Source organism: Eptesicus fuscus, chromosome 9, assembly GCF_027574615.1.
Source record: "Eptesicus fuscus isolate TK198812 chromosome 9, DD_ASM_mEF_20220401, whole genome shotgun sequence".
Classification (NCBI taxonomy): Eukaryota; Metazoa; Chordata; class Mammalia; order Chiroptera; family Vespertilionidae; genus Eptesicus; species Eptesicus fuscus.
Genome location: NC_072481.1, coordinates 62,706,191 through 62,724,768, shown reverse-complemented (window position 1 = coordinate 62,724,768; position 18,578 = coordinate 62,706,191). Strand labels below are relative to the sequence as shown.

At 44.2% G+C, this 18,578-nt stretch overlaps 1 protein-coding gene across 2 annotated transcripts in view; it reads left to right on the top strand.

Annotated features, from left to right (window-relative positions):
* The window catches only part of MCOLN3 (mucolipin TRP cation channel 3), a 34,734-nt gene extending 16,156 nt beyond the window's left edge, over positions 1-18,578 (top strand). For both annotated transcript variants that reach the window (XM_054721213.1, XM_054721212.1), the window contains exons 7-13: positions 8,044-8,143; positions 8,598-8,710; positions 8,794-8,943; positions 11,038-11,139; positions 11,250-11,372; positions 13,972-14,178; positions 17,003-18,578. In XM_054721213.1, the coding sequence (XP_054577188.1) occupies positions 8,044-8,143; positions 8,598-8,710; positions 8,794-8,943; positions 11,038-11,139; positions 11,250-11,372; positions 13,972-14,178; positions 17,003-17,137 (930 nt within the window). In that variant the 3' untranslated portion in view covers positions 17,138-18,578. The remainder of the gene's footprint in view (positions 1-8,043; positions 8,144-8,597; positions 8,711-8,793; positions 8,944-11,037; positions 11,140-11,249; positions 11,373-13,971; positions 14,179-17,002) is intronic.

Sequence of the window (18,578 nt, the reverse complement as noted above, 5' to 3'; positions counted from 1 at the left end):
CACGCAGTTGTAAATGGAGCTATTAATGCTCTCTAGAGCACAAGACGCCTCTCATGTGAGTCTGTCACCTCACGAGGATCAGAGTCAGTAACCCAGTGCTGGCTGGTCATATGCAGGAAAGCGTTTTATACAACTTGCCTTCATCTGATACAAATTTCTGTTACTTCGGCAGTAGTCTGCATCAAAGGCTATTTCCTCAGTTCTCAAATAATTGGCTGTAAGAAATCAAGCTCTCACAGCATGGAGGGACCTGGAGAGTATCATGCTAAGTGAAATAAGTCAGTCAGAAAAAGATAAGTATCACATGATCTCACTCATCTGTAGAATCTAAGTAACAAAATAAACTGATGTACAGAGTGGATCCAGAGACATGGAAGCATGGAACAGAGTGTGGAATCTCAGAGGGAAGGCGGGGCAGGGTCAGTGGGTAGGAGGAAATCAATCAAAGACCTTGTATGCACATATGCATGGCCCATGGACACAGACAATAGGGTGCTGAAGACCTGGGGTTGGGGGCAGGGGCGGGCTGAAGGGGGTCTAAGTGGGAAAAAAGGGACATATGTAATACTTTCAACAATAAATAATTATTTAAAAAAAGAAATCAAGTTCTCAGAGAATGAGGTTAAAAATGTTCAGAACATAGTCTAATGTAGTAATCCTATCTAATAAAACAGTAATATGCAAATCGACTGAACAGTGGAATGACCGGTCCCTATGACATACGTTGACCACCGGGGGGCAGACGCTCAATGCAGGAGCTGCCCCCTGGTGGTCAGTGTGCTCCCACAGGGGGAGCACTGCTCAGCCAGAAGCTGGGCTCATGGCTGGCGAGTGCAGTGGTGGTGGCGGGAGCCTCTCCCGCCTCCGTGGCAGCACTAAGGATGTCTGACTGACAGCTTAGGCCCACTCCTCCTCGGGAACCTAAGCCGTCCATCAGTCAGACATCTTCTGAGGGCTCCCAGACTGTGAGAAGGCACAGGCCTGGCTGAGGGATCCCCCCCACCCCCCCCAAGTGCATGAATTTTGTGTACCAGGCCTCTAGTCTATCTATAATAATAAAAGCGTAATATGCTAATTAGACTGGACATCCTCCCGGATGTCCTACCTTCCGGATAAAGCCGCAGTGGGCGGGGGCTGTAGCAGAGGTGGCAGAGGCCCTGGGCCGTGGCAGTGGTGGGCAGGGACTGGGGCCAAGGCCCTTGCATGAATTTCGTGCATTGGGCCTCTAGTCTATACTAATAAAAAGGTAATATGCTAATTAGACCGGATAGACTGGATGTCTTCCGGACGTCCTTCTGGACGTCCTTCTGGACAAAGTCACGGTGATGGGGCCAAGACAGAGGCAGTTAGGGGCGATCAGGCAGGCAGGCAGAGTGGTTAGGGGTGATCAGGCAGGCAGGCGAGAGGGGTTAGGGGCAATCAGGCAGGCAGGCAGAATGGTTAGGGGCAATCAGGCTGGCAGGCAGAGCAGTTAGGGGCGATCAGGCAGGCAGGCAGAGGGGTTAGGGGAGATCAGGCTGGCAGGGGAGAGCGGTTAGGGGCAATCAGGCTGGCAGGGGAGAGTGGTTAGGGGTGATCAGGTTGGCAGGGGAGAGCAGTTAGGGGCAATCAGGCAGGCAGGCAGGTGAGCAGTTAGGAGCCAGAGGTCCCAGATTGCAAGAGGGATGTCCAGATTGGGACCTCCCGCCCCCATGCATGAATTTTGTGCACCGGGCCTCTAGTATATATAAAAGGCTAAGTGACCATCTGACTGACCGTGCAATGGGCCGGTAGGTATGATGTGCACGGACCACCAGGGGGCAGACACTCAACGCAGGAGCTACCGAGCGCCAGCAACTTTGCAGAGTGCCCTCTCACACTCTGGGACCCCTCGGGGGATGTCACAGAGCCGGTTTCAGTCTGGTCTCCGCAGGCCAGGCCAATTGGCCCCATCTGCCAAAGGGACCCTGCTCACTCCGCAGATGCCCTTCGAGCTGTGGTGCCATCCCAGTTGTGGCCGGCCAGGGAGGGACTGTGGGAGGTTGGCTCCAGGGCGTGTCCTGCCCATCTCACCTAGTCCCACCCAATCCCACCCTCCCCTCCCTGCCCACCACCTTCTAATTAATTTCCTTTCAATGTGCACGAATCCGTGCACTGGGCCACTAGTTATTTATAACATTTGATAAGAAAAAGCAGTAATACTGTAAGACTATTTTGAATTAACCTACAAGTTTTTATCCTAATATTAACCAAGTTATGAATTTTCAATATTACTTGATTTTTCAAAAATTGAGTTATTCACTGTCTTGTCGTCTCTTTCTTCCTTTCTCATTGAGAAATAAAACTTTTCAGAATTTTTATGTCTTCAAGGCTTAGCTCAAGTGACACCTTCTTCATGGACCTTTTTGTGATTGTTCAGTTAGAAATATATTCTGGCCTGGCTGGTGTGGCTCAGTGGTTGAGTGTCAACCTATGAACCAGAAAGTCACAGTTCCTGGTCAGGGCACATGCCCAGGTTGTGGGCTTGATTCCTGGTAGGGGGCATGCAGGAGGCAGCCCATCATTGATTCTCTCTCATCATTGATATTTCTGTTTCTCTCCTTCCTTCCTCTCTGAAATCAATAAAAATATTTTTTTTTTAAAGAAATACATTCTGTGCTTTGAACTCCCAGATTTTTATTTTGCTTTTGTGTTTCTATCGTCTTACCACGTTCTTCTTTGTTTATGGTCTTACCACCTTCTTTGTTTTAGGGTTTTTTAGGTGTCTATCATCTACTCTGCTAGATTGAAAGCTCCTTGAAGGCAGGAATCATTTTATTAATCTTTTCATTTCTCAAAGAACATAGTAGGTGTCTCAAATATTTGTTGAATGAATAAATGAAACACTTGTGAAAGGCAATCCTTTCAAATGACTCAATATTGTGGTAAAAGCATCTTGACCTATTAGCCACATGCAGATGTTATATTTTCACCATTATTGTAGAATCACCACAAGCTATGCCTGTGTGTTATGGATTTAACAGTGCATCTTATAGAACTGTGGTAGAACTTACATCTTACACGGCAGTTTAATTAAAAAAAACCATTAGGGCAACTTCATTGTCATAGTTAAACATGAACTGAGGCAGCATGCACCTGATGTAAAATGCAGGGACTTTGCAGTCAGACAAGTTAGATTTTAATTCCAGCTCACCAGTTAGTAACTATGCAACTTTAGAGAAAATACTAAATTGGTTTGAGCTTCAGTTTTCTCATTTGTTAAACGAAATTCATGCCTACCTAATGGACAAAGTTGTTGTCAAGATAGAAGATAACATATATAAAGAACCTACCTAAGAATTTGGTTTATATATATTCATTCAATAGCTATTTATTAAACCTTTTTCTGTGTGTGCCCAGATGGATTTATAATGTAAAAGTAGTACATTAGGATTCATTCATAAATTCTTGCATCATGTATTTTGAAGCTCTTTTTTTAAAATTTATCTTGATTGTTGAAAGTATCACAGCTATCCCCCATTCCTCCCCATTGAGCCCCTCCACTCTGCTTCTGCCCTCTCCCCATGCCTTCACTGCACTCTTTATTTTCTGTTTCCAAAGGTTATGCTTATATACATATAAGTTCTTTGGCTAATCTCTTCCCCACCTCTCTCCACTTCCCTCTGAAATATGTCAGTCTGTTGCATGCTTCAAAGTCTCTGGGTCTATTTTGTTTGTCACTTTATTTTGTTCATTAGATTCCACGTATAAATGAGATCATGTGATACTTGTCTTTCTCGGCTGAAGCTCTTTATTAGGTGTATAAATATGTAGGATTCTTTCATTCAATTGAACTGACTTTTGTATCATTATGAAATATCTCATTTGTTAGCTTATTAGCTATAACTCCTTTGTATTTTTTTAGAGTGTATAATGCACATAATTTCACTTATTACACTCTACATTCAGATGATATACCACTACATGAATAGTATAAGAATCTAATCACTGCCTGGCCAGCACTGCCCATGAATCAACCCATGAACCAGGAGATCATGGTTGGATTCCAGGTCTGGGCACATGCCTGGAATCAGGTTGTGGCCTGATCCCCAGGAGGTGGTGTGCAGGAGGCAACCAACAGATGTTTCTCTCTCATCGATGTTTCTATCTCTCTCTCCCTCTGCCTTCCTCTCTCTAAAATCAATAAGAATATATTTTTAAAAATAGAACCTAACAACAATATACAGGGGTGGGAAAAGTAGGTTATAATAATCCTAATATATATAAAAAGCCAGGGCCCTCACAACCAGACAGGACGACCAAAGAGTAACAGTAACAACCACACAGCAGCTGCGTGGGGTGACCAGGCCGGCAGGGGCGTTAGTGAGGGACAACCAAAGGACTGACCAGCAGGCTGCGTGGGAAGACCAGGTTGGTGAGGGGAGCAGTTAGGGGAGACCAGGCCAGTGGGGCGGAAGTTGGGGGCAATCAGGCCTGCAGGGGGTGGGGCAGTTGGTGGCGATCAGGCCGGCAGGCAGTGGTGGTTAGGGGTGATCAGGCTGGTGGGGGGGGGCAGTTAGGGGCGATCAGGTAGGCAGGCAGGCAAGCAGTTAGGAGCCAGTGGTCCCAGATTGTGAGAGGGATGTCTGAGAGGTCCCGGATTGGGGAAGGTGCAGGCTGGGTTGAGGGGACCCCCCCTCCCTGTGCACAAATTTCATGCACCAGGCCTCTAGTAATAAATAATATAATAATAATACAAGCATAAACTCTATGTTTTGTGTACTTACAGCTATAAGCCAACTTTTGCCCATCCCTGTATTTCCATTTCTCTAATCTTGGCCTTTATGTTATTGTTACTTTCCAGATGTGTTATCACATACTTGATGTATTATTATCATTTTTGCTTTAAATAGTCAATTATCTTTTGAAGCCAATTAAATAATAAGGAAACAGTATTTATATTTGCCCATATAGTTACCATTTCCAGTGTGCTTCATTCCTTTGTGTAACTCCAGGTTTCCATCTGGCATTTTCCTTCTGCCTGAAGGGCCTCTTTTAACATTTCTTATAGTGCAGGCCTGCTGGTGATGAATTCTCTCAGCTTTTCTAGGTCTTAAAAAGTATTTTATCCCGGGTCCGGGTGAGGCCATGCGCCCCTGGGTCCAGGTGAGGCCATGCGCCCCTGGGTCCGGGTGAGGCCACGCGCCCCTGGGTCTGGGTGAGGCTGGGTCCCGGGTCTGGGTGAGGCCGTGCCCCTGGGTCCAGGAGAGGCCACGCGCCCCGGGTCTGGGTGATGCCATGCGCCCCCGGGTCCGGGCAAGGCCGCACGCACCTGGTTCCAGGTGAAGCTGGATCCTGGGTCCAGGTGAGGCTGTGCGCCCCTGGATCCAGGTGAGGCTGGGTCCTGGGTCTGGGTGAGACCGCGCCCCTGGGTCCGGGCAAGGCCACTCGCCCCTGGGTCCGGGTGAGGCCACATGCCCCTGGGTCTGGGTGAGGCTGGATCCCGGGACCGGGTGAGGCTGCGTGCCCCTGAGTCTGGGTGAAGCCGCGCCCCTGGGTCCGGGCGAGACCAAACCAGAGGGAGTCGGACCTGCATTACCACCATTGGTCCACCATCCAGAGCTGAAAAGTCAGTGCCGACATGTACACATAAGGATCTGGTGGACATTGAAATTGGGTCTCAAAAGAACTGTTGGTCCAGAAAGAAACTTACTACAGACTGATTCATTTGCCTGTCAGCATAACTATTAGTGCTCGTCTCACATTCGGTTCTTATATTTCTAGTAACACATGATCTCACTCATCTAGGGGAAATGATGAACAACATAGACTGATGAACAAGAACAGACCCAGAAACAAGGAGGCATCGATTGGACTGTTGGGCCTCGGAGGGAGGGTGGGGGAGGGTGGGGGTAGGGGAGAGAGATCAACCAAAGGACTTGTGTGCATGCATACGAGCCTAACCAATGGTTAAGGACAACAGGGGGGTGGGGTGGGGGATGGGAATGGGGGGGATGAGGACAAACATTGTTTCTGATGAGAAATCTGCTGTCATCTTCATCTTTGTTCTTCTTTATGGGTTGCGTGCCCCCCCCACCCCCCGCCCCGCTGTTTCTAAATTTTTATCTTTATATCAGGTTTTAACAATTTGATAGTGACACTACTTGGTGTTTTCTTTATATTTCTTGTGTATGGCATTATTGAACATTTTGGTTCTGTGGGTTTATAATTTTCATTATATTTGACATTTACTCAGCATTAGTTTTTCAAATATTTTTCTGTCTCTCCCCGCCCCCACTCACTGTTCAGAGATCCTAATTACATGTGTATTTTGGCACTTGAAATTGTCCCACAGCTCATTAATGCTCTCTTTTTTTTGTTTGTTTCATTTTTTAGTCTTTTTTTCTTCTGTGTTTCATTAATTTCTATTGCTATGTCTTCAAATGCACTAATATTTCCCCCTGTACTATCTAATATGTTGTGAATCCCATCTAGTAATTTTTCTTCTTTGTTTAAAGAATTCAGATTCTTCTAAACCTTATTGAGATGTGATTGACATGAAACCAAAGTGTATTTACTCAACAGATATTTAGTGAGCACCTACTGTTGCTAAGACCCTGAGGCTCTTTTGTGGGAAAACATGGTTTCCCTTTTGCAAGGGGAACTCATTCAAGTAATACTGAGCATCTTCCTTGTGTGAAGTTGTGGGCTGGGTCCCCAGCAGCCATGGAGATGGACAGACACTGACAATGGCCTGAGTTGCTTGTCAAGGAAAGAAGCTTACAATCCAACAGGAGGAGACAAAGTGACCAGACTTTGTCAAATATGTTTACTTGACATCTTATATTTGAAGTGATATCTGATTACCCCACATGAAGAAGGTGCAATAAAACTCATTTAAATGGTCCGGCTGGCGTGGCTCAGTGCTTGAGCGGCAACCTCTAAACCAGGAGGTCACAGTTCAATTCCTGTTCAGGGTACATGTCCAGGTTGCTGGCTGGATCCCCAGTAGGGAGCATGTAGGAGGCAGCCAATTAATGATTCTCTCTCATCATTGATTTTTCTATCCCTCTCCATTCTTCTCTGAAATCAATAAAAATATATTTTTAAAAAAATCATTTAAAGGACAGATTTTTAAAAGAACTTGAGCGAGAAGGAACTTAAAAACAACAGCAACAAAAAGACTGATGGTCTTTTCATGGGGAAAGTAGAGGAAGCCAGAGGGGAAACAGAGAAGGGCTATGGAAGGTGTTCTGGCGTGGCTTTGTCCGGCTCTGCGCCTGTGTCCTGAATAGTAATCCTTAAGGCAAGAAGTGGCTGTTGATTCCCTGGGGCCACATTCTTGGCAGTACATATGGTTCTAGAATGACTAAGAAATCTAGACCCAGAAAGAAAATTTAAAAAGTTTCACTTAAAATGTTTCAAGACAGAAAAATGACCACTTGTGTTAGGAAGAATTATAACAGAGCTAAACATCTATTCCTAGCTGAGGAACTACTGGAAGGTGGGGAAAAGCACAATTTTACGAGCTTTTAAAAAAATTATTAAAGTGTAGTTGGCACATAATATTAGTTTCAGGTGTGCAAAACATAGTGACTCAACATTTATGTACCCTAAGAGGTGATCACCACACTAAGCCTAGTAACCATCTGTCACCATGCAAAGTTATTGCAATATTATTAACTATATTTCCTGTGCTGTACACTACATCTCCATGGCTTATTTATCTTCTAACTGGAAGCTTTGTACCAGCCCTTGCTCATATCAAGAGGGCATCTAGAGGTACTTAGAATGGGAAGGTGGGGAAGTTCTCTTGTTTTAGAAGTTTCCATGGTTGGAATACTATCCTAGCAGCACAGGATTTTAGAGACTGAAAGTTCTCTGTAGAAGGTATAATTCAAACCTTTCATTTTACAGAAAAATAAAGTGAACTTACCAAGGTTGAACAGAGTTAGCAATAGGGCAGGGATGAGACGCTGGGTCTCCTCTCACACCGAAAGAATTGTTTCCTAATTAATGCACGGAGGTACCGTGGCTTCAAAAACTATTAGGTATGTTTTTGATCCTTCTTCTTTTTCTTTGCAGATAACATTTGACAATAAAGCCCATAGCGGAAGAATTAAGATAAGTTTAGATAATGACATTTCCATCAGAGAATGTAAAGACTGGCATGTTTCTGGATCAGGTAACTGATACATTTTACTAGTTTTCAAAAATGGTTATTAAGTTACTGGTCTCATGGATATGTGGAGCATCAAATGAAAGAATTGTACTACTTTCGAGTCTCTAATTCTCTGCAAGTAGATCAATTCATTGTAGTTATCTGATGTTCCAGGTAATACATAAATAATTAATGATTGAAATGACTTTTCCTGCCTTCTCCATCTGCCTTCATTGGTCCGCTCCTTACTAAAAAAATACTTATAATCCCTCCAAGTACAAAGAGGACTTGAAGAATTGTTTCCAGTAGGGAAGAACAGATTACAATCTTAGTGTCCTTTATCATGTTTTACATCTATACTGTGGTGTGTAACACAGTAGTTAAAATAAGCGAGGCTAAAAATGAAAAGTAAAAAAAAAAAGTAGCTGTCACTGTATTAATGTCCCACTGCATAAACAGGTAATCCTTTTCCTTCCAGTTCAGAGAAACACTCATTACATGATGATCTTTGATGGCTTTGTTATCCTGATGTGCCTGACTTCGTTAATCCTGTGCTTTCGATCTGTGATTAAAGGAATTCAGCTTCAACAGGTAGGGGCTGTTGCTTTCTAGGAATGTTACAGACGGTTTGATCAACAGAGAAACTCACTGTGCCTCCCCTCTTTCCCCTAAAGGAATTTGTCAATTTTTTCCTCCTCCATTATAAGAAGGAGGTTTCTGTTTCTGATCGAATGGAATTTGTCAATGGATGGTACATTATGATTATTAGTAGTGACTTATTGACAATCATTGGATCAATTCTGAAAATGGAAATCCAAGCCAAGGTAAACTTTTCCCCTATGTATGCCATTGTTAGTATCAGCTTTGTATAAGTCATCCGAATAGACATTTAACTTCGGGGGGTGGAGGGGAGGAATGGGAGAAGATTTGCAGTAAATCTTCATTTATACCCACCTCAACTATCCTTAACCTCAATGAGCTCTTAATGGTACCCAGCAACCTTTCCACATTTTTCTAGACCATTCACTACCCCCATCTTATAAATGATAATTTCATGTTTTCTTCTCTTCCGAAACCTCTAACTCCCCTGCCTCACCCCCACTCTCAGCTGGTGACCTCATTTCCTACTTCATAAGAACAATAGGAAAAAAGTAAAAATTCCACAAACTCCTACTTCATTTATCTACTGACCAGCATCAGTGCCTTCACGCCCTGCTTTTTCTGTTACGGAGGATTTATTATTTAGGCTGTTATCTAAGTCCTACTCCTCCATATGCCTACCACATGCTGTCCCACTTGCTTACTTACGGGCACAGCTCGCACCATGCTTCTCCCTTTCCTTGTACATCATCAATTTCCCAGTCTCTATGCTGTCATTCTCATCAGTATGTTTTTCCCTCCTTTCTAAAAAGACAAAATATCAACCCATTCCCCCCCCACCCCGCCCAGTTACTTCTTCATTTTCTGCTTCTCTTTATATAGCAAAAGACCTCAACAGAGTAGTTCATCTTGTTTCTGATTCTGCTCCTCCCATTCTCTCTTATATCTGTTCCAACCGGGCTGCCTGCCAATCCACAGAAAGTGTTCTTTCCGAGGACCTCCCATGTTAATAAGTTCAATAGTCAATTATTTCAAGTATTTACCCTTCAGCTTTTAACACTGTCAACACTCCCTCTTTGTTGATGCACTTTTTTTTTTTTTTTTTGCTGGGTATCATTTTCCTGGTGTTCCTCCTAGATCAGTGGTTGACAAACTGCGGCTCTGTTGACTAATGAGTTTGCCAACCACTGTCCTAGATCTTGGGCTGGTCTTCTGACTTTCCTTTGCCAGTTTCCTCTCATCTCTCCAACCTATTAAAGTGACTACTTCAAAGCATAGCACTGGGACATTTTTTATTTTCTGCCATTGTCTTGGTGACCACATTCTGTTCCATGCCAGTGATTTCCACATTTGTGTTTCCAGCTTGGAATTCTTCCCTCAACTCATCTCAAATTTCCAACTGTCTATTCCACATCTTCACTTGGGTGTCTATTTGGCCTCTCAAATGTAACATATCTAAAACAGAATTCCTAAGATTCCCCCACCTCCACGGTCCAAACTTGCTTCTCCTTTCTAAGTTCAGTTGAGTACCAACTATTTTCAGTTGCTCAAGATAAGAGTCACCAATTCATCCTCAACTCTTCTCTTTTACTAATCCCCTCTCACTCTCATCTAATCCAAGAGGAAATCCTATTGATCTACCTTCAAAAATTACCTCATCGTCTCCACCACTAAGTCACCATCAGCTCTCACTTATATTATTGCAACAGCCTTCTCACTCCTCTAACAATCTGCGCTCAACCATAGCAGCCAGTATTCTATCATATCACTCCTGTTCCGAGACCTCAAATCCCCCTCCCCAGAATAAATAGAAAGTTGTAAAATTACCCATGAGACCCTAACTACCTGCCTCCTTACCTCTGACTTCATACTATCCCCATCGCTCACTCCAGCCAGACTCACCATCTTGCCAGGTGCCCTCCTGCTTCGGGGCCTTGGCACTTGCTGGTTCCTGTGCCTGGAAAGCTCTTCCCCTTGATTTTGTTGGTTTGCTCCTCACTCCCTTCAGGTCTTTGCTCAAATGCTGCCTTTTCAGTGAAACCTTTCCTGATCACCCTTCTTAAAATGCAACCTCCTACGCATTTCTTATCCCCTCTCCTGAATTTTCTCCTTCGCACATCAGCTACTGTATCAGGTGTTCATGAATTTATTGCTGTTCTCTCTCTCCCCTCATTAGAAGGTACGCTTCATGAATGGAGGAAATGTTGCCTGTTCACTGCTCTGTCCTTAGCCCCTGGAACAGTGATCAGCTCATAGCTACCCAATAGACAGTTCCTGCTCATGTGAATTTCTGATTACTTTCCCCCACTGTGTTTTAGAGCCTAACAAGTTATGATGTCTGCAGCATACTTCTCGGGACCTCCACCTTGCTTGTGTGGCTGGGCGTCATCCGGTACCTCAGTTTCTTCCACAAGTACAACGTAAGACGTTCCAGGGCTCTCGGTGCGGCGGGCCTTTCTCCCTGTCACTGCGATTGCGCTGCTTGGGCTGGAGGACAAAAAGATTCTAATGGCCTCTCTTACGTTCTCAGCTCCTTATCCTGACCCTTCAGGCAGCGCTGCCCAGTGTCATGAGGTTCTGCTGCTGTGCAGCTGTGATCTACTTTGGCTATTGCTTCTGTGGATGGATTGTGCTGGGACCTTACCATGAAAAGGTACCGATCCACAACCTGTCACCTTGGGACCCTGAACTTCTTAGAACAGTGCCAGTGGCTTCTTTTCTCCTTTCAAATGGACTCCGTGTATTTTGTGACTCAGTCTTCCTATGTTGAAGGTAGTATATCTATTGCCATGTGTCTAAACCAGTAAGGGCTGACCAACTCGAGAGAAGAATTGGTTCACTCAATGTCCTCAGTTTCTTTAGTGGAATGTGCCAAATAGTGAGGTCCTTTTTACCACCAGCAAAGTAAAGTTTCATCCGTTTGATTCATCAGTGTATATTAGAGTAGGCTATTTAGGTAAAGTGTCTCAAAATGGGATTTTATTTAAAAAGTAGTATAGGGAGAAACTTGTAGGAATATGTGTTACCGGAGTTATAGTCCTAACTATAATGCTGTTATCTTAAGTGGCATGAACTTTAAAACGAGAAGTATGACCATGCATGGTTAGGATCTGGGTTTCTCAGAAGTATTTCAACAATCTCTTTCCATGAAGGTAAAGGGGAGGATAAGGCTTGTCTCCCAAAGCCCTGAGACGAGCCCTTTCTGCCTCCAGTTCAGCCTGCTCCTACTAACAGAGCATCAAGAAGCAGCTGCTTGTCCCAGGAAAAATAGTAGGCCTGTATATATTGTGTGTATTGCCAAGCAAATGCATATAGTTACTTCAAGTTATTGGTTTGAAAGGGTAACTTGGCATATCTGGCCACATCCTATATAATAAAAGCCTAATATGTAAATCGACCAAATGGCGGAATGACCGGCAAAACGACCAGTTGCTATGACATGCACTGACCACCAGGGGGCAGACGCTCAATGCAGGAGCTGCCCCCTGGTGGTCAGTGTGCTCCCACAGGGGGAGTGCCACTCAGCCAGAAGCTGGGCTCACGGCTGGCAAGTGCAGTGGCGGTGGTGGGAGCCTCTCCCACCTCTGCGGCAGCGGCAGCGGCAGCACTAAGCAGCAGCAAGCTGAGCGGTAAGGAGCAGCGGACAGGCAGGCGGTAAGTAGCGAGGGGTCCCAGACTGTGAGAGGGCACAGGCTGGGCTGAGGGACCCCTCACCCCAGTTCACGAATTTCATGCACCGGGCCTCTAGTTATTTATATAAAAGGCTAATAAGCTAAGTGTCCCTCCACCTGTCTGACCAGTCGCTATGACACACACTGACCACCAGGGGGCAGACGCTTAATGCAGGAGCTGCCGTGATGTACACTGGCCATTTACAGAGAAACAGCAGTGTGGACCTGGCACTGACAAAGCAACACTCAGCTTCCCCCAAGTGGGACACAGGCTCCACCACCACCCCGGAGCGACAGCCCACCAAATCACAGCCTATGCTGCCATGGTGCAAAATGGCGGCCCACAGCCCAGCCCAGCTCAGAAACAGTGGCTGTGGGTGCCAGGTAGTGATGTCACATAGCAACACCCGGCTTCCTCTCCCTAGTGGCGACTAGCCTCCTTGCAGTTTCTTCATCGCAGGAACACAACTTGCTTTATAGCCAGGTGCAAACATTTCACACTTTAACCAAATGTCTGTGAAGCATTTTCCGGTGCCTCATCTCATTTGATCCTCACAGAATTTCTGAAGTAGGTAGATAGGAGACTTGGTGGAGTCCTATTTTCTTTTCATTAGCCAGAAAATGGAGATTTAGGAACCTTAGAAACTTGACCCAACTGAAAAGAAGTAAGAAATGGTGGACCTTGAAAATGACTTCAGGTTTTCTCACTATACAGAATATAGTCAAACACTGCTACAGTTAAATATTTCACTCTTTGTTCTCCCTGCGTGATCTACAGTAATAATCTGCTTTGTGTTGATATATACTGCGGTGTTGCTGACAATTACCTGAAAGAGAAGATGGAGTGCTTCACTGGGCTGGAAAAAGTTTAGCTAAATCAGAAAGTAGGTTTAATTAAGCAAGTTTATTCTATACTAGAGGCCTGGTGCATGAAATTCATGCACTCTGGGGGGTCCCTCAGCACGGCATGAGCCCTCTTGCAGTCCAGGAGCCCTTGGGGGATGTCCAACTGATGGCTTAGGCCCACTCCCCCACGGGCCTAAGCCATCAGTCGGACATCCTTAGTGCTACCATGGAGGTGGGAAAGGCTCTCACCACTGCTGCTGCACTCACCAGCCGTGAGCCCAGCTTCTGGCTGAGTGGTACTCCCCCTGTGGGAGCACACTGACCACCAGGGGCAGCTCCTGCATTGAGCGTCTGCCCCCTGGTGGTCAGTGCATGTCATAGTGACTGGTCGTTTTGCCGGTCATTCCGCCATTTGGTCAATTTGCCTTTTAGCCTTTTATTATATAGGATATATAAAAGGCTAAGTTGACTCGCACATGCATGATACATATAAAGCTCTCACTGGTGCCAATCGCACACGTGTGTTTCTAGCTGTCATTGTCGATTGTGAATTTGGTTGACACTTCTATTATAGAGAAAGGGCAAATAGCGATATTAAAATATTTCTTTTAATTAATTTCCTTTCAATGTGCATGAATCAGTATACCAGGCCACTAGTTTTTAATATGATGTCATGAATGAAGTCTCCCAGGGGAAGAAGCATGTAATAAAGTGCATTTTTCTCTTTTTTTTCAGTTCCGTTCTCTGAACTTGGTCTCCGAGTGCCTTTTTTCTCTGATAAATGGAGATGATATGTTTGCGACATTTGCAGGAATGCACCAAAAAAGTTACTTGGTCTGGCTATTTAGCAGAATTTACCTCTACACGTTCATCAGCCTCTTTGTCTATATGATTTTAAGTCTTTTCATTGCACTGATCACTGATACATATGAAACAATCAAGGTAGGCTCATCAGTAGCCATAAGTGGCAGCATTTTCCTAGAATTTGTGGAGTGACAATAAAATATAGTACCTATGGGTAGAGACGAAGGACTTCAGTTTTAGATACTGAGAAACAGAAATGAAGGAGAAATAGAAGTATAGAATGTTGGAAGTTTTGTCTTCACATAATTGTGCTATTTTTGTACAAGCTTCTTATTAAAATTATAAGGATTAGTAAGTATTGCATGAGTACAGCAGATGGCTTTCCAGAAAGAACTTTTTCTTTTATATTAATCCAACTGAAAATTTTAATTTCTACATAAATTAAATCTCTGAATTTGAGAAGACAAATATTAGTTGCAATTTCCTAGGTAACTTGTTGAATAGACCTATGTTCATAAGGAACAACACTGAAGAGATCTGGAAGTGAATAGGAAAGTTGAAAAAAGAAAAAGGACATGGAAATAAATGGAAGTTTAAAGTCAAAGATAAAATACAAAGTCACTAAAAAAAGAAAAAAGAGAGAGAGAGAGAGAAGAAATAATCTCTATATATAAAAGCCTAAGCAACCATTACAATCAGAATGACTGGAATGACCATTTGGTCACTATAACGCACACTGATCACCAGGGGGAGTAGCCGTGGTGGTGGCAGGCACAGCTGGGCCAGGATGAGTGACAGTGGAGCTGCACGCAGCCCTGGCTTGGGCTCCTCCCTGGCCGCCTGCTGCTTCAGCACTGCTACATCCCCCGAGGGGTCCTGGATTGCAAGAGAGTGCAGGCCAGGCTGAGGGACCCCACTTATGCACAAATCCGTTCACCGGGCCTCTAGTGTATTAATAATATAGAAAAAAAAAAAGTTACCGATAGCATTAATCTCACATCACTTGGGTCAATTTTTCCAGTTCATTCTGTGGTAGGCAGCTAGACAGACAGTTTGCAGAGCGAGGACAATGGGCAGGTATATTGTCTTTTACCTAGCAAAAGACAGTTGTAGGGTGGGGCCTTGCCCCCAGGGTGGCCTTTCTTTTTCTCCTCCTTAGCATATCTCTGGTCATGCAATTTGGACCCCTGACCTTTCCTCCCTAGAAATAACATCTAGGCTTCAGTTGTATTTCAGCTCCAGGCTCAGAAAAGCAACAAAACCAGCCACAGCTGACCTCAGGACCAGCTGCCCTGGTGCTGCTGGGGTGGGGAACTTTTAAAATCCAGTTTTATAAAGAAAAATTGACCTCTTCATTTGGAGTGTGCTGTCACTGAACTCATTACTCCTTGGCATGGTCCCTTCCCCATTTGGAAACTTGATTTAAAAAGGTGTTATGATTTGTATTATCATTCACAAGGGCCATTTAAAAAAATCTAAGCCCTTTGAAATATGGAAAGGCAGAATAAACATCCATATAGATTTAAATTTCGAATAACCTTGTATTGTCAGGTATACTACTGGCATAGGCACTCGCACTTGGGGACTTTTCTTTCTGGGTATGAGAGGCGGAATGAAATGTGATGGACCAGGGATGAAGAGAAGGCCATTGGGAGTTGATGCATTACGAGTTGATGATTATGAAAACTTTGCTCATGAAGCCAGGGCCATGACTTCATGCTCACTGAGTCAGATTTCAGGAACTGACTGTCCTCATTGCTTGCTGGGCAGATTTGTGCTTACAGTCACCAAGGTGACTGGGAAAGAATGTAGTTGTACCTGTCCAAATCCCGCCCCAGGATGCTCTAAAAATTTACCACCTTCCACTCTGCATGCAGAGAACTACACTGCGTGGCCGAATTATTATGATCTCTGAACGCATAATAATCTGGCCACTCAGTGTATATCCTATATAATAAGAGGCTAATATGCAAATTGTCCCCTGGACCAGGAGTTCGACCAGCAGGCAGGCCGGCCAACCGCCCATGTCCCCTCCCCCTGGCCAGGCTGGCTGGACCCCACCCATGCACAAATTCATGCACTGGGCCTTTAATATATATATACTGAGTGGCCAGATTATTATGCGTTCAGAGATCATAATAATCTGGCCACTCAGTGTATATGTTATTTAAAGGTGACATCCACTATCTCTAAGGGTAACATGACTTGACAACTTTCCATAACACAACTTGAGACTCATAGTTTAGATGTGAACTTCTTTTCGTGGGCTCAGAGCACTTCCAAATGGGAAAGCTAAGTTATTTCTGACCCTTTCTGGTCAGGGCACCTTCTAGAGTCTTAGACCCCCAAACTGATTATAAATATGAGGCCCTTAAACAAGCCTTTCTGTCCAGAAGAGAGACTCCCAAAGGGTATGCAGACTGGAAAGGTCCCTCACAGCACTCAGATCTTTGTTCAGACACCTGGACCAGCTTAGGAGCATTCAGGGCTGGGCTGAGGAAGGCTAGGTATGCCCCCCACCCGCCCTCAGCTCCCAGCAACACCATTGTTAATCTGCATCAGCTGGGCCACTTGTGGCCTGAACTGGGTTCCAGCCAAGGTGCCTGCTACACACTGGCCTCCAAGTCATGGGCTGTAGGGCGAGGTTCTCAGACTGGGAACAGGACTGGCTGGATGCTTCCTGGACGGAGGGCTCAGACGGACCCAGATTCAGCGTGCTCGTTGGGGTTGAACCAGACCCACAAAGCAGGGGCCAGGAGGGCACTGCTGAATCCCGGACCCACTTTACTTTAGCCAAGCCTACGAGTGGCTCTAGCGAATACATCTCCCTGAAAATACTTGGAAGTGACTACACTAGCCCTCTAGAAAGATCTCCTCCCTTGCCAAATGAGCTATTTTAAATGAGGAATAAAGCTGTTTCAAGGGGTTCATTAATGAGAGCTATTGTTTTTATTCTGCACAGCATTACCAACAGGATGGCTTCCCAGAGACCACACTTCGGACATTTATATCAGAGTGCAAAGATCTACCCAACTCTGGAAAGTACAGATTAGACGACGAACCTCCAGGATCTATATTCTGCTGTTGTACAAAGTAGCTCTCAGGCTTATCTGTGCTCTAGAGGAAAATATGATGTGTAGCTGAGTTGGGAAACTATATGGATATTTTAAGATATGGTGGAGTATGTTTGAAGACTATTATTTTGAGCATATTGACAGCTATAATTCATTAAGAACTCATTACGTTTATAATTTTAAAAGCAATAATTATTGTCTTTTTAGCTTTATGTCGAGTTTATTTAAAAACACACACACACACTACCTTTGATTAGTGATGCTTTGGCTTCTTATTCGTTCTTTATTTTGCCATCACTTTAGAAGGTGTTTTCTATGCCACTCTTTGTTGTTACAGTTGCTGTTGTTAATCCTTATCCGCGGGTATTTTTTCCATTGATTTTTAGACAGAGTGGAAGGGAGGGGAGAGACAGAGAGAGAAACACCCCATCTCCCTGACAGGGACTGGGGATTGAGCCTGCAACCGAGGTAGTACGTGCCCTTGACCAGAATTGAACCTGGGACCTTTCAGTCCACTGGTTGATGGATGCTCTATCCACTGAGCCAAACTGGCCAGGGCTCCATACCACTCTTGACTCTAGCTCTTAACCTCTCGCTTACAGTGATTCGGACTGTGCTGATTGCGTCATCAGTGGAAAACTTTGCCTGGACTGGGTCCCGCTTGTGACTGAGAGAGGATGTTGCTGTATATCCAGTAATCATTGCTTTGTAAGACCAGGCCAGACTAGGAAACAACCACCACTCACTAACAATCCAGTATTTGTGAAGGACAACTGTTATAAGCTTCTTATAGTTCTGGAGAGGATCCGGTGTTTTAGTATTCATGTATAAGTTTTCTCCTTCAGTGTTAAAGTAAAATGTTGAAAGAAGATCTTACACATTTATGAAAATTTAAAGCACATTCAAATGTGTGTTCTATCCCACGAGGATGATTTTATCAGTACTTGCATGGCCTTGCGAACACTGATGTACTGTGAGCCCTTCACAGGCAGTCGGCCTCGGAAAGAAGCAGCATTTTAGGGTTGGGAACTGCTGTTTTGTGGGGAGAGGTTCCATAACTCACATTTAAAATATTTTATAAAACAGCTTTCCTCAAAATTTTAAAATAAGTGGGAAATGTGTGCCTTTAAAAGACACAAAACCAAAGTCTCTATCCTTGCAAAATGCTGATTGGAAGTTTCAGGCATTTTCATAACATGAATCTTTGTTTTGTGTACTGTTTGTTCAAATAGAAATGAACTCAATGATGTGCAATAAAGGTTTTCTCAAAGCAAACTCTTTTTTTTTTTGGAAGGAAACTAATTTGTCAATTTCTTATTTTGATTTAAGGGATAAATGAAGATAGCCTTGAGACACTAAAATCTTTACTTAATCATGACCGTAACAATGACTCTAGGTGTTGAAATGTGAGATATTACAACAAATATAAGCTATGTTTGTAGTGCCTTTGGTTTTTTAGAAATA